The sequence below is a fragment of the Ammospiza caudacuta genome, chromosome 21, assembly GCF_027887145.1.
Source record: "Ammospiza caudacuta isolate bAmmCau1 chromosome 21, bAmmCau1.pri, whole genome shotgun sequence".
Classification (NCBI taxonomy): Eukaryota; Metazoa; Chordata; class Aves; order Passeriformes; family Passerellidae; genus Ammospiza; species Ammospiza caudacuta.
In genome coordinates this window covers 54,869-69,357 of record NC_080613.1, presented here as the reverse complement: position 1 = coordinate 69,357, position 14,489 = coordinate 54,869, and the positions used below count along the sequence as shown (strand labels likewise).

General features: G+C 35.0%; 1 protein-coding gene across 1 annotated transcript in view; it reads right to left on the bottom strand.

Annotated features, from left to right (window-relative positions):
- GARNL3 (GTPase activating Rap/RanGAP domain like 3) overlaps positions 1-14,489 on the bottom strand; it is a 33,041-nt gene that overhangs the window by 15,954 nt on the left and 2,598 nt on the right. Inside the window, exons 3-17 of the mRNA XM_058818309.1 lie at positions 13,337-13,411; positions 11,949-12,048; positions 11,374-11,492; positions 10,685-10,749; positions 10,041-10,104; positions 9,749-9,775; positions 9,281-9,356; positions 8,587-8,685; positions 7,927-8,030; positions 6,664-6,772; positions 5,298-5,343; positions 2,788-2,894; positions 1,849-1,970; positions 1,067-1,171; positions 261-335 (exon numbers count right to left, since the gene is read on the bottom strand). Coding sequence (XP_058674292.1) covers positions 261-335; positions 1,067-1,171; positions 1,849-1,970; positions 2,788-2,894; positions 5,298-5,343; positions 6,664-6,772; positions 7,927-8,030; positions 8,587-8,685; positions 9,281-9,356; positions 9,749-9,775; positions 10,041-10,104; positions 10,685-10,749; positions 11,374-11,492; positions 11,949-12,048; positions 13,337-13,411 — 1,293 coding nt within the window. The remainder of the gene's footprint in view (positions 1-260; positions 336-1,066; positions 1,172-1,848; positions 1,971-2,787; positions 2,895-5,297; positions 5,344-6,663; positions 6,773-7,926; positions 8,031-8,586; positions 8,686-9,280; positions 9,357-9,748; positions 9,776-10,040; positions 10,105-10,684; positions 10,750-11,373; positions 11,493-11,948; positions 12,049-13,336; positions 13,412-14,489) is intronic.

Here is a 14,489-nt window from a genome sequence, read left to right as displayed (position 1 = left end):
AAATAAAAGATGATTGCATATGGAAGATATCGCCTTCATGGAATTTTCTCAGGTGTAAAAATGTCCACACTTGCTTTAACTTTTGGGAAGTGCTTCTGCCCCCAGGCTCATTCTTTATTAATCTAATAGTGACTGCAGAATCAGTTTGACGCTGTACCTTTCCTCTTTTCTGCTGCAGCATCTAATTACAGAAGTAAATAAATATATACCATACTACATAACGTTTAATGTTCCATAACTTCTCTGACAGTTTCACTCACCTCCTTTTTACAAAAGCTTGTGGTTGCCAAGTTAGCTGTGGTATCCCCTTTCACAGTGGTTTTCAATTTCAATGCCTAATACAAACAGATGTTTTATTTAAACTGAGTTTTTGTCAGCAATACCCAAAGTAAAGACTATATTAAAAGGACAATTTAGGACTAGAAAGTAATTCCAGTTTGGAATTCCTATGCGATTTTAAGTAATAAAAAAAGAAGCAGAATTCTGCATCTTCAACAATGTCAAATGGTTATTAAGTATCTTAGCCAAAACATACCTTGGCTGTTTCTTGGTTAGGGCTTTTTTGTTTGTTTTTGTTTACTTGCTTTCTAAATGGCAACCCAGAAAAGAAGAGTCAAACGTAGTATGAGAGAAAAACCTCCACCTCAAACTACAGAATCTAACCATCTACACAGTTTACTTTATTATAAGTAGCCAGACAGAGGATCCTCTTGTCAATTATACAAACTCACCTTTGATTTGCAAAACTTCCTAACACTAAGGCTAACTATATAAATGTGTGTCTACATATACTGCCAGGCATCCCCCTGAGGTACGATTTTTACAACCTTCATTTAACTCATGTACGATATAAATATTTCTACATGTATACCTCAGGCGTTACAGATAAATACTTCTATTCATGTTTTATTTTAATGTAACTTATAATAATGCAATACTATAAAATTATTTCTGGTCACAGAAAACTGCATTAAATCCCGACATAACTGCAAGGTAATCAAAGTTTAACAAAAGGAGTGACACAGTCTTTGTAAACATAGCTGCATACCTTCTACAGTGATCCTACCTGACCAAGCCGAACAAACTCTGCTTGTCGAGCTTCCTCTTTTTTCCGTGTTGATTTTGGGGACTCTGGTAACACATCACTGAAGGATCTTCTATTAAGCATATTCTAAAATAGAAAATGTTTCTTTCTAACTGCACAGCTTCTCGGGGAAGAGAAACTGCAACTCTTCCAATCCTTCAGTGTTTTACCTTACAGCTTGTCATAGTTTATCACTGTCATGTTCTGTACAATCACACCACATGAATATGTGACATGAATATATGAAAAAGAAAAGTTTAAGCAGATCTATATAGATAAAAGAAATAAACACTGGTCAAAAAATAGCACCTTATTAGTTTTAGAAGTACAGAACTTATTTTTAGTTAGTTAAGAATCACCTTAAGTCTTCATTATCCAAAATAAAGTTACCTCATAGATACCCAGGGTTAAGAATCATCTAAATTTACACATAACAGAACAAATGCAGATTTTTATGGTGATGAGACTAATGCCTTGTATTTATAGTATCTAAATTCCCTATTCCCTCGCTGCAGGTAAGCTTACACCAAGTAGGACATTTTTATGCTTCCCCTAACACCTGGTGAAGAGTCATGTCAAGAAAGGACTGTCTGTCAGCTTTCATATAACTGTAAAGTAAGTTATACAACAATCAGTATTTAGCTTAGTCATATGCAATTCAGTGCTCATTAGGACTACAGTCTTTTAAAGTGACAGAACATTCAAGCTACTAGTTAGAACAGGACTAGTAGCACATGTGAGGGATGCAGAAACTACTGACTTACATTTCCCTTGTGTAGGTCAGGCATCATGTCTTGGTATAAAGAGCGGATCAGCATGTCTAGAGTGCGCTGACGTTTCTGAGAAAATGTTGGCGTTTCCAAGGTGGCTTTTTCACCATTTATTACTAAATGATTATGGAAAAAAGAGACATTATGTAAATGAACTTCAACAATATCCACCAACTCTACTTTGCCTCTGTATCAAAACACCTACTGTGTCCCTATGAATTTAAAATTGCCTTCTTTTTGCCTTTTTAAAGAATAACTCTCCCTTCAGTTAAAGGAGAAAAACTGGTAATAGAAGAATTCCACAAGGCATCAGAATAAATACCTAACTAATAAAAAAAAATGAAGACAAGCTACCGATCAACTTAAGTACTAAATAATTTAAATACACAAAATGAGCCATCAAGCTCCTGTCAGGTTTAATTGTAATCAACATGGTCAATTTTGAAAAATTCCTTTCTTGCTGATTTAGAAGGGCCAATACAGGTCAATGAAATTTGGAACTGAATGATTACAGAATTAAAAAGTGCTGCACAGGCATCCTTCAGCACCTTTAAGAATACATTCAGAGGAGATGCTATTTTCAGGTTTTCGGAGCTACTAAATTAACACCTTCTATTACTAAATAATGAACAGTATTATAAATCCTTTCAAATCTCCCAAGCCCTTTACAAAAATGCAAAGCTAAATATGGCTGCATGTTCTGCAAATGTGAAAGTTAGCCTCTGTCTAGTAGCCTGAGAATTTTTTTTTTATCTAACTGTAACAGTTTGATGGAACTGACATCCCAACTATGCTACAGATATGAAAAAAAATATTTGGATACAGATCCACAGAATACACAAGAAAATGCATATACATTTTAAGCACCATGAATTTTAATTTGTTTGCACAATTATTTAAAGAGTGTTTCTAGCAAAAGAAAAACTGACTTACATTTCACCAACACAAAATCCCTGAATTCCTGGTGATTTGTAAACACAGGTGGGGATGGAAGAGGAGGCCCAAAGAGAGGAACGCTTTCTTCTGAAAATATTTTCAGCCTATTAAAAGTACAAATCTTTATCTATATGGAAAGTCACATCAAACTCTACCTTTTTTATAGACACTATTCATAACCAAAGGGAAAAAAAAAAAAAAGGAAACTCTTATCTGGGTGTCTTACATAAGAATTTCAAAGGGCATAACCAAAAAAGGTTCACTTGGAATTACTCAGCAGAGCAAAGTTCTGTTTCTTAGAACATAGAAGGGACATAGAATTAGAACAGAACCTCGCAGTTCTACTCACACAGCAATAGTTTTAGTGGCACTAGCAAAATACAGTCCTATTCAAAAACACTGTAAAAGAACAGGTCTTCACGTACAAAATACGTTCTCCTTACAGATTTCTACTTTCCCTACCCATTCACCACACACATTAAATATTTTATGCTTCCAAAGTAACAATGGCTTACAACATAGGAATCTGTAGCTTGGGAACAGCAAATTCATTTACACTGACGAAGACAGAGTCAGAATAACTTCCATGACAGCTGGACCTGCCAAGTTGTTTTGATCCATAAGGAATCCAGCATAGCAATATTGAATGGCAGGTACAAACCCATGCCTATTTGTTGACCAGGGCATAGCTTCTTTAAGATAAGTAATAATTCTTGGCTATTTCAAGTGATAGTTTGCCAACAAGTCTTCCAAGTGGCATGCGCAGATGACACGGGTCACAGCAAGTTCAGTCACAAAATTATAGAGTCAACCTGTATCTGCTATTTTAGAAACCAGACAGAATTTACTTTCTCCAAAAGCCAGCAGTGACTGACTGATATTGAGTCTAATGGATCACAATGCCTTCATACAGTCTTTTTTCCTGAAATCTTAGGAACTGCATACAGTATGAAAGGCAGTACTACATTTGCATGAATATTGATAATCTTTTGTTATTTGTAAATTTGTTACACATATTTGAGACACAGTTTCATAGATGCCCTATGTCTATTTAATTACGTCCAGGTAAAAAAGCAATCATTTATAACTACAAAAGGTGTGAAATGTTCCTTAACTACATCAGAATGAATTGTAACAGGGAAAGCCAAAACAGAACTGACTAAAAAAATAGACTTCTTGAGTGACATAAAATATAAAGGCATTCTAAGCAGAAATTCAGCATCAGACCTCAGAGTGGTAATGCATTTGAAACAAGGAAAATTTGCCTCAAAAGCCTAGAGCATCCCCTATCCGTTTTTTAGTGAAATTTTGACCACTTGGAAGACTGTCTTCACACACACACAAAAGTAAGAGAAAGAACGAGTTCTATTCAGGCCTATAATCAAATGAGAGAAGGAAACATAATGGGGGCAAGCTGAAATGTAATGTTTTAAGGTTGTCATACAGGAAAAAAATACTATGCGACATGTACTACGACAAGATGTGTCAAGACTGGCAGAATGAAGCAATTAAGATGGACTGATCTACTAAAAGCTGCCAGATACTTAATGCAAGAGAGAAATTTATCTTATGTACTGCAACTCATTTCCTTCCCCACATAAACAGTAATATAAAAAGCATTTTACCATGGCTAACCCATCTACAGACTATCAGTTTACAATCAGGACAACAATGACTTCTTAAAGGGTAATGAGGAATGTATGCCCAGGTTTCTGTCTCAAAGCAAGAAGAAAAAGAAAGAAGTGACTGCATTTTCACATTGGAATCATGAACAAGTTTTGAATATCAATTTAAACAAATTTGCAAGAGGAAGCTGACAAGATCATGTAGCAAAATAAAACTATTCCTTTGCTTAACTGCATTACAGACATGACCCCAAAGAAACCTCAGCTGTAAATAAGAGGCAGGGGAAAAAAACTCCCACACACAAACTGAAGTATCATTCTTGTCTGGAGTTAGATTTAATGAAATGCTGAAGAAACACAGCGGTATGTAAAATTCTGGCAGGTTTTAAGTACATGACGTTCAACTATACGAGTACTCTATTAAAATCACCCAAAATGAACTAGTTTGCTCAGCTGCAGCCAAACTGCGACTTGTAAGGACTTGTAGTCCATGGCTCTCACAGCATCACATGCATTAAATAACTGTCACCATCCACATAGTTTACTATGTCATTGATCTCACCAGGTATGAAAGTTCCAAGCGTATCTTTCATCATTTTTTATATTTCATCAAAAAACCAGTTTTGGGTTTCCTTAGCTTATGCCTGTTGCAGAATTTAATGTTTCTGATTTTAAGAAACCTGCTACTTATAGCCAGTTTAGTGACATCTACATGCAGGTCCACATTGCTCTTCAGTTTCTAAAGCACATTTGGCTTCCTGGCATACAGACAGGCGGATCTGTCTGTATGCCAGAAAATTCTCCCATTGCCAAAATGTTTTCCCATTTTCTCTAAACCATCAGTTATTCATTGTGAAATTATTTATTACAATCAGCACCTACCTGTAACTATCATTCTGCTTATTATATCTCACTAAAGCAAAAATATCTGCCATACAGTTAAGGAAGCTAAACCAGTTCTAATAAAGCTCACATGTATTTTAATAAACTTTTCTTTTTGCACAGTACATTGCAGATTTAATAAAGGTACAATATATTAATCAAGTCAATGTAAATATATAAACAACTCTAGACAATATAGATTTCACTGTTTATAAAAGGGGTCCTATATCAAAATGTTATTGCTTGATCAACAGTTTTAAAAACCAAGCTACTAACACAGACACAGCATAAGACATACTATAGAAGTTTGTCTTACTTGCATTTGATATATTTGTGATTAAAAATACTTTTAGGTGATAAAGCAGTACTGATACTGACCTTTGCTTATACCAAAGCTTCCACTGAAGACAATATTCCAATGAAACGATTTAGCCAACAGAATTATAGGAAAAACGAGAGAACGATTTAAAGTGCAAGCTATACTAAGGCTGATGCTCTATTGTAGAGTTACATTGATGTGGTAAACAATTCTTCTTAGTATTTAGGTTCCTTTGATATGTAAAGATTTTTATTATTTTTTCAAACTTTGTTCATTTTCTTTCACCCCTAGCAAGTCGGTTCTAGGAACATTTAATCTGCCTGAGAACTAGGTGTGGAAGTCTAAAGCTTTAAAACTCAGCAACAGAGTATAGACAGAAATTAGTTTTCTTCTTTTAATTAATTTTTCCTCATTCCATTCCATCTAGTCTAACACATGCCAGATTAGGGTCTACAGATTACTACTATTGTGACCCCATGTTAATTGCAAGATATTGGCCACTGGTTTCTGCAATCATATAGTCTTCAAAATGTTTTCAACCAGAAATCTGGAAAACATAAGCTGTTAAAAAACTGGAGAATATATGGTAAATAGACTGAAAATTTTGACAAATACTGATCAAAAATACAAATTTAAAATAAACAGCATCTAAACATTGAGAGGCAATATTGAGTAAAATGCCAAGATTTAATGCCAAAATAATTTACAAAGCCAAGAGAAATTAATTTATGAATTTGTATTTTCTGAAAAGGTATAAAATTAGATTTGTGAAAGGATACAAATAAATGCTTTCAATAAAAGTATTTAAAACTCACATTCTTGCTTTCACCTTATCCTCTAAGCGATTTAACAAACACTGTTGGATGCTGCAGACTTGGAAACTCCTAGTTAAGAAGCTGAAGGTCAAGAAGGCAAGAATGCAACTGTCTTTGTAAAATAATTTTCACTTCCATAAACAGCATAGAGGGGGGAATTCAGGGCAGAATTAAAAGTAATACTGATCTTAAAAAAAAGAATAATTATTAGAAAATGTCAGGAAAAAGATACGTGTAAAATGAGAGCGAATCATGGATGGCTTGAATGCTGGAGAAGACTCTTCACCTTCCTGAAATATGATAGTGACAATGTCATTTCCAATATGTCGCTTCCTTTCTACCTGGAAAAAAAAAGGAAAACAAAAAAGGAAGAAAAGAAAGAAGAGGCAGAAAAAAAGAGATAGACAGTGACTTACGAGACATACGTAAGTATCTTAGCAATTCTGCGACAGAACAATAGAACAATATACCTGAACTGCAAACAGAAAAATTACAGTCAATACGACTGAGAACAGTATAAAACCATTACTTAACTATTAGCAAGTAAACCTAGCAATGACATGGTGCACACAACAAGGCAGCTTCTAGAAGAATAGATATTGCATATGTTTAGATAAGCACTTGTAGTTTCCGTAATTAATATTAATGAATTGGGCATGGAAACGCTAGCATTCCAAAAAAAGCAAATCTTTCGCTTGAAATAAAAGGACAAAAAACTCTGGTGCTGAAGTATTCTTTTGAAAAAAATATTCTGATCCATTTTCTTCTGTGATCTTGTCATCAGTCCAAGCAAAAAGCATGAGAAAACTGCCATATGTCAGAATGCATAATAAGAATAAATGTAAGAATGCATAATAAATAATAAATCAAGTAATTTGTAAGTAATTTAGGTAAATCATTATGGATGTATGATGTATAGTAAACACATGTGCCCATAAAGTATTTTTTTCATCATAAGTACAAAGAAAGGGCTGACCAATGAATGACAGCACATTTGAACAAGAACCCACCTAGTTAATCCACAGCGGTGTGACAGCACTTCTTAGGTTACCAACCTTAACATGCTCACAAGGGGAATTTCTTTCAAGCGACACTAATTGCTACTCAGGCAGGAGTTATGCATTACACATGTGAATATTCCTACAATTCACACACAAGGCTAAGTTCCAGTTTTCCTAAAGTCTTTGAGGTAATAATTACAGCAGTGAAGCTCTTCAAGTCATCTGAACACCACACTTAATCACTTCTCAGTGAAGCAATTTAGATCTTCTTCACAAGTATCTTTTGTACCTTAATGGAGATGATAGCATGCATTATTTCTAATAAACAGAATGAAATTTTCAGGATCAGGTAGGATATTGAGGAAAAAAAGTGCAGAAGTCTCAAGGCTTACATCTCTCAAACATTAAATGGACAAGAAGTCCTTTATTTCTTACCAAGTTTTGGAGTTTGTGATTTAACAAATAAATAGGGAAATAAAGAGAGAACCGTGTACCTGCTGCTTGTTCTCTCTAGAATATGGTAGCATGGTTGAAACATGGAACATAATTTCATGCCCTTGAAAAACTGTATAGATGGAAGAGATTCCTGTTGTATCATCTGCAAGGGAAGGCAACATTTTCAGGAGGAGTATCTCCTCCAAGTTCTCTGAAAATCAAAAGATATTTCAAGTCTTTCTACCCAATCTTCCACAGTTAGCCTTTTCTGTCTGATCCACTTTAGAAAATGCCCACACCACGTTTCATGTGACTCCAAACCAAGTTTGCAACTTATCTGCATATTCACACTTAAAACCTATTACACATTTCACCTCCCCTCCTGAAATTACACAGGTCTTCAAGCCACAATGTCCTTCTACCATGATGCAAGTAACATGTCAGGTTATTGTGCATCTCATTCCAACTTAAAATGAAACTGTTCACCTTGATAATACCTGTCATAACTGCATTCCATACCAGTGACTTAAGCTAACCTGACTTGTTGCTGGTGAACGAGTTCTACTTCAGGTGAAGCAGAGCATTTAAGACACATACAAGGAAGCCCGTTTTGGGATTTTTTCATAACCACGATATATACAATATGCACTACGCACAATAAGAAGAAACATTTAGACTGCAGCTCCACCCTCCTTTCACTGCTTCAGATGAGTTCTTACTTTTAGTGTCCAGTCCTCCTCTGTAGCCTGACCAGCCTTTCAAAGTAATTGTGTCACCCAAGAGATGCAAAAATCGTTGAAAGCTTTCACTTCCAGTTTCTACATGTGGGAAGGAGAAATGTTACCAAAAAAGCGCACCCACAGTAATAGAACATATCTCAAAAATGACCAAAATGAGGAAATGGGTCCTGCTTCCAGGACACAAGTTTCAGCTGAGTTAGCTTCCTTTCATGTCCTCCAAGCCTACTGCCTTTCCAGAAACAGCACCCCGACCATGCAGAATAGGCATCATCACGTAACATTAAACAGTGACCTCTTTTGCTAGCACCAATGCTGTTCAAGCGCATAGGAGAATGCGATCATGCTGTAAAAGAGTGAAAGAACTACAAGCCGTGAGGTAATGAGTTGCTTGCTTCAAATATCTCTTTTTTCTAAATGTTCACGTCACACAGTCTATTTCTAGAAGAGAGATTTCACTCTCTTTCAAGCTGTAACAATAGGCCTCCTACTACAACTTCTTACAGACATAGAAGGCCCTATGCAACAATTTTTCACCCAACACATGAAACCAAACTGAAAGACTGTTCATATAACCATTGCCTCCCACCCTGCTTCCCGCTGTAGGCACTATCTTGCCTTTTTTTTTTTTTTATTCAGATGAACAAAACAATTAAGGAGAAGGTGAAAAACTCACCATTACTGAACATTTCATCATCTGTAAGCTGACCATCCTTAGCATAAAGGACTCCAAATTTAAAATTCACTGATCCCTGGGAAATAAAACCAAATATTATATGATAAACAGTCAAACAGAAGACATAAAAATTTATTTCCTCTAAGGACTTTCATGTATGTTTTCACGTATGTATGTATCTTTGTATACATCCTACAAATTAGAACATACACTTTGTAACATCTCTTAATACATAATAATTTACCTTTAAACTTCGATAGTATAGCATAAAATTATTAACTTAAATTGGTGATCTATTATTATTAAGTTCATGCTTAAAGTTATTTTTGCTGTCATGTTCAAAAAAACATTAATTTTTTTTTTACTGTAATGAGCAATTGATTTCAAAGTCATCATAAGCCCATCAAAATACAAAGCTGTATTCACTGGATGGGTCTGTGAGCTAGAAGTAGTTAGGCTTATACCTACCTCTTGCTCTTCAAGAACCAATAAATCCTGTAAACAAAAACAGTATCTTTAGCCCACTCTTATTAAAGATTCTACAAGGATGATGGTTTGATTTGTGTTTAGAAGTTTTGATTTGAAATGGCCAGTTCAATGGATAAAGACAGTTTAAGTAGTATTACAACATTATTACTATTATCATCATCATCAGCAGCTGCTACTGGAAGAAACAAACCAGTAGTACCTATACTTAATTAATTAGATTTCCAGAAAATAACAAAGAAAAAGAACCAAACAAAAAAAAGTCACTTCCTACCTTTTGTATCTCAGGATGAAAAATTTCTCTTGGACTCTTCTCAAATTTATCAAGACTCATAGCACTGAAAGGCAAACAAAATAGTGCTTTATAGAAGGGCAAGTGCACATTTCAAGGCTGAGCCACCAACTGATTGCAGTGACAGCTTTTACAAAATGAATCTTTCGGAGAGCCTCTGTTCATTGGAATGTTCTGTGTAACTGCCATTTCTTTCCCAAAATACTAACTTCCAAGACTTTCTAAACTTATTTTTTATTTCAAAGACAGAAATTAGTAAGATTCTGTGAGGAGATGAGGTTTAAATTTATTTCCTTCTAAAGCACAGAGCTCTGTTCCATCACCCTTCACTTCGGCTCTACACAGAATCACGGTGAGCATTTTTCTAGTCCTCTCCCTTCTTAAATAATTCAAGGCAAGTCAAATGAAAAATGACAAGTTCAGCAACAAATTCACACTTTTTCCCTTTGTCTGGTCAAGAACAGGCTTTAAAACCACTTATTCCTGCCTTCAATGATTAAGACTTGCAAAACCATTTTTACATGTTTTATAGATTTATCATAAAAACCACAGAACGCAAGCTCTGAATTACAGGAAAAGGTATACAGGCAAATATCTAAACTGATCACTTATTTGTAAATACATACCTTAATATAGATTTCACTGATAATGTTTTTGTGGGACTGTAAGGGAGACATATTTTCTGAGTACCCTGTAAACAAGAAAAGCTAGGATATATTACAGGACATACCCACTTTTTCTGCATATTCAAATAGGATTATTAATAAAAACAATTAAGTCAAGAAAGAAGGAAGAAAACCAAGGTAATTTTACTCAGCTATATTTACTGCTGATTTAAAGAAAAATAAAATTCACGGGTGCTGCAAAGGAAAAAAAAAAAGTGAACCATAAATGCCTACAGTAGAATTTTAAAACAATTGCTTGGATAAAAGAATCTCATGGAACGTGAAGTAGAAAAATAGTGAAACCAGTATCAGACCTGCCTATTTTCTTACCATTGTACAAGAAAATCCTAAAAGCAGTATAAAGTCAGTGCCTAAAACTGATCATAGGATGTAACCAAGAACAATTTAGGCATCATTTCTTAAAACAACAGCTGTTGGAAGAATTAGAAAATAACTAACAGTACAGATTTCTGTCAAAAAATTTAGTATAATGTTTAGTGTTATCTACTATGGTAGAATGATATGTTCTTGTTATACAAAATAAAAATATGTAATAAATACTGGAATTCTGAAGAAAGCAGGAAAAGCATATGATAAACATATCCAAAACAAACAAAAGTCAGAATGGCAGTTAAGTATTTGTTTCTTACTGTTTTTCTCCAAAGTATTGAATGGTATTGAGGAATGCGCTGATTATTTTGCTCAGACAGTACAACAGACAGAAAGAAAGGGTTCTTCTCTGAATCTGTACCTACATAATTCTGATGAACTGTTGGAAGAAAAACAAGCAGCACCATCAGTCATAAGGAAGACATACCCATTCCCTCGTGCAGAATCAGAGAGACACCTGTAAACATATGCATTCATACATAAAAGTATATAACTGTCTGCATAAATAACTACATACTTATATACAGCCATGTAAAAAAACCACCCAAAGAGACTGGTACAGTTTTCAAAGCCATGAAGAATTTCAAAACATCCCTTTTTCGTAGCAAGGGTTTCACTCCTTACAGATACCCATCCTCTGTTTTCAGGTTAAAGACACATGAAGCAAGGACTTGTTTCAGGTACAGGACAGAAAATATTTTAATACTAAATGAACACCATACCTTTTTTCATATTGAAATAGTAACAGTTCAAAACTACAGAAACAGCAACAGCATTTTTGCAAATTACATTTTCATTGGTCCAAATTCCAATCCATCTGCAAAAAAATATTTACCTTTCCCTAAAAAATACTTCAAGTACCATCTTGTATGATACTCTGGGTTTTCCAAATGCACATCCGTTCTATGCCACGTACCCGGAGCATAGTCCATATTCTGAAATCAAATTGGGAGACTGTTACATGCAATACCAAGTAAAAAAAAAAGAGGACAAAATATAGGCAAAAGCAAATAAAAAGTGAAATTTTAGCTGTACACTGCTACTTAAAAAGCAAGGATTTTTACGAAGTCAGTTGGTGTGTAGCTGAAATAAAAATTTCTACCTCTCATTTACCCTTTTTTCTAATTTCTCTGTAAGTAGGTAAGTCTTGTCCTACTGTACCACTCTTAGGGGTAATGTCAGAATGTCAGTGAAAAGAAGGTCTTTCAATGTGGAATTTGAAGACAAACATTTTTAAAACTTAAATAAATTAATGCCTTCAGCTTTCATTTTCTCAGTTCTTCCCAAATTAATCCCCAAAGAAGTCTCCTTGCTTGACCAAAGCATTATTTGGAAGTTCTTCAGTGCTGTTTCTCATAAAGTAAGGTAAATTCCCAAGCGTCCCTCAAGGACTTTCCCACTATGACTTAACATGTGAAGAAAAAGCCATTCTCCGCATTCATTGACCATGCGGCCGTCCACTACCCACTCTACGAATCTTTCCATGATATGAGCTAATCAGCTTTTGAACTGCATGAAACTGAGCTAAAAAGACAGAGGACCAAACACAACTCTCCAAAGAACCAATGCAGAGTAGTTAGTTTGCTTTCAACTCTGCAGCCAGTGCTGGATAGAAGCATATGATCAGTAACAATTCGCTGTTACTATTAGTTCAATACACACTTTACCAAAGCCTTACAAGTATCTCTAGAATATTGGTCTTCTTTCTTCCAGTATTAAGATGGGATTTGATGAAAGTTTTTCAAAGGAAGATAAAACATGAAGGTAAGTGGAAACTTAACTGTCACTGGAGTAGCTGCAGGACACACTGCAAGTTTAGCAGCAAGAAAGATGAAGGGAATTACTCTCCAAGGCTCCACTCAAACTCTTTCTCTCTTATTTAAAGATAAGCACAGCTGGCAAAAGACAGCTAAGGGTCAAAAAAATGAAGCTAAACCTCATCAAGCCAAGGAGCAAACTTTAAAGCACAGAGGTCAGCTTGAACATCATAGTAGCAACAGGACAGGATACATATAGAGATGAACTAGAGACTGGGAAGCATCAATCAGAGATATTTTTCTCCTAACACGATCAAGTAAACAAAAATGTTACCAAAACGAAATGCGAGAGTTTTTCAAAGTCCTCTTCCTTAGAAAATGACTGCAAATGCATCTTCTGTAAGTGAAAAATAACTGAAGCTGAATCATTTTCTTCAGCATTCTATGAGTATTTTTGGGCACTTACCTCACCAGAGGAGCCATTTTCCACACGGAACCGTCCAGCTCTTTGAATGGCTCCATCAGCATCACTAGATATAAGCTATAAGAGAGTTTAACACAGAGGTTCTATTTCAAAAAATAGCCATACCAGCAGCCATCAAAACTTACTACCATTTCTTTTTGTTCCAGCAATCAGGACTCCCCACAGAGAAGGGATCAGTCTAGCTATTACCAATTTGACTAAAGACTTTCAATGACCCGGTAAGAACTCCGAGACAAATCAGATGCTTCATGAAGCAAGAAAAGTTAAGTTTGAAACATTTAGAAATTTGAAAGGGCAACAAGAACCTTTAAACATCTGTACTCCAAAAATGATACACTTTCATAAAATGCTAGCAGAATTTTTAAGAAAAACAACCAAGAAACAAGACCATTCATGTGAATTTACTGTGAATTAATAATTGTAAATAACTTTTTATTTTCCAGCAAAAGACTTTAAGTACCAGGAATGAAAGAGCCTCTTACCAGAAAACCAATTACTTGTATTTTTGGATTAAAACACACATCTTTTATGTAGAACATAAGGAAAGAAGAGAAAGGAACATGGTGTTCCCACAATACAACTTCCAGCAACTAGGCCACCATTTTACACCCAATTTACACACACATTACTAAATATACTAACTTTAAAATTACAACTATCACTTGTAGAAAACTTGTGATTTCATCCCATAGTAACAGAGCTGGAGATAATTTTCTTAACTCCTCCCCACTTCCGTTATCCTACAGTAAATTCATGTCATTTCATTATGACCTTGTAATCAGAATGACACCGCTGACATATTTTCACAATGCATAAGAAATTGATATATGAGAAAAACGCAGTGCCAACCTAATCTCTAAATTTCAAGAAAATGCAGAATAACTGACAGATTCTAGGGAACCGTTTTCAAAATCCTAATTCTGACTAGGTCATTTAGTTTTCAGCCCTCTCCCCCTACTATGAGTCATGTACGTATAAAATTACGTCCACGCGTATGTACACACATAAGCATGTACACACTTTAGAGCTTACGTAATTGCTAGTACTTCATTAAATACTACCCTAATATTTTGCCATCTTCAGTTTCTAAGAGGAAAAAAGGTTCAATTTCCATCTGGAGGTAACAGTATTTATA